The sequence below is a fragment of the Etheostoma spectabile genome, chromosome 4 (genome assembly GCF_008692095.1).
Source record: "Etheostoma spectabile isolate EspeVRDwgs_2016 chromosome 4, UIUC_Espe_1.0, whole genome shotgun sequence".
In the NCBI taxonomy this organism is placed as follows: domain Eukaryota; kingdom Metazoa; phylum Chordata; class Actinopteri; order Perciformes; family Percidae; genus Etheostoma; species Etheostoma spectabile.
In genome coordinates, this window is record NC_045736.1 from 4,443,103 (window position 1) to 4,444,749 (window position 1,647).

The 1,647-nt window shown below is 37.5% G+C and overlaps 1 protein-coding gene across 3 annotated transcripts in view; it reads right to left on the reverse strand.

Annotated features, from left to right (window-relative positions):
- LOC116687475 (receptor-type tyrosine-protein phosphatase gamma) overlaps positions 1 to 1,647 on the reverse strand; it is a 571,464-nt gene that overhangs the window by 99,482 nt on the left and 470,335 nt on the right. The window contains exon 14 of one of the 3 annotated variants that reach the window (XM_032512919.1): positions 700 to 729. The exons of the other annotated variants lie outside the window; for them this stretch is intronic. Within the exon in view, the coding sequence (XP_032368810.1) occupies positions 700 to 729 (30 nt within the window). The remainder of the gene's footprint in view (positions 1 to 699; positions 730 to 1,647) is intronic. 3 annotated transcript variants of the gene reach the window in all.

A 1,647-nucleotide genomic window follows, 5' to 3' on the forward strand; every position in this document is an offset into this window, starting at 1 on the left:
CTGGGACACAAAGCTGACCGAATTATTTTGTGTTTCGTAGAAATGATTTACAAACTAAGACAAAGCCACAGTAAGTCAGTAAATTACTATTTGACCAAGAATGCAAAGCCAACCTTCAGTACTTGGTGGCTTTCTATACTCTACGCTACAGATAACTCTCTCTGTCCTCAAAAAGAAGAAAATGTTCCTGTTTCCAGCCCCCATGTCGAAAATACTGCAAATACTGTAGTGCTAGGGGCGACCTAGCTGCCCCACTTCAGCTTGACATGTAGGTTGAATCCTTGAGAGTGGTCCAGGTTCAAATCCCACCTGTGTCCCATCACTGTGTGTCATCCCCTCTCTCTCACTCTCTCCCCCATTTCCTGTTATTATCCAGCTGCTCTACATTACAAGGCAATAAAAGCCCCAAAAATATCCTTCCTAACCCTCCTGTTGTCCTCGGGTCTAATTTGGCCTGTGTTCATCAAGTTTCTATATCAGAAAATTTGGGTTTGTTTCAACCACATTGTCAAAAAAATATATAAATAACGGGGGTGGTTCAATAAAATAATATATCAGTTCACTACTTTCATTGAATTTGGGTGTTTTCTTCAATTTTATAGCATTTTTTGGGGAAAAAATGTATAAGATCATTGAAAAAAAATGGCAAAAAATGAGAAAACAAATATAAAACAAAAGTGGGAAAAAAAGAACAAAAACTTCAAAAAAGTGCAAAAAACACCCAACAAAAACATTTGAAAAAGTGACAAAAAACTTGGAAAAAAGTGACAAATACGTCGGAAAAAGTGAGAAAAAGTGTTGACCAATTTGAGTTAAAATTTTGACCCAGAAAAACAAAACGTTGCAAGTCAACGAGAAGACAACACAAGGGTTAAAAGAAATAAGGGGCTAGATTAGGAACCTAAAGGGTTTTATTTTTTCTCAACACACAGCAGAAAGCATCACTTTAAGAAATGACTGTGTATACACAGTAATTCTAGCGATACCTTGAAATGCACTAAAGTCTTTCCTAAGTATATTTTCTAAATACCAGATTTAAAACTATAGTGTTCAGTTTCTGTCTCCATAGTGAAGAATTGTAAGTAATGACAACAACACTGTTGGCGCATCCACATGGTTGAGTGAATGAAATAGCAATAATTCCTACTCCTAGCATGTTACAAAGCACATAACTAAGCTGTTCAAGAGCCATAAGGCGACATCCCTGTCTGACGTCAGTCCTTTTCCAACTAGGAAAAGCCTCACCAATGGTTATCCATGTCTGCTTTTGCCGTCAGTCACTTTCTTTTTTCACATTTTAGTCATTCTGCATAACGTAAAGGTCTTTTCTTGGCAGTACAATCACTGTATGTAACATTTTGTGGGCGCTTATTCTGATTTTTTTTAGCCATGCTTTCTTCTGTTGCAGTTTTCCTCTTTGTCTTGCAAGCAGGAACGCTGCTGACTGTTGTCCTTTCTTAGCGGGGACAACCAATGCATCACTCAAGCTGCTGTGCACGAATTTCGCCCGATGACACCATTTTGTAAAAATAGCCCTACTGAGAAATACAGACAGAGTTGTATGGAGCTGATAGTCCTAATTAACATTTGGAAATGTTATAGTTTTGGTATCTTGCTTTTATTGTTCTATTCTGATCTGGTATTTTG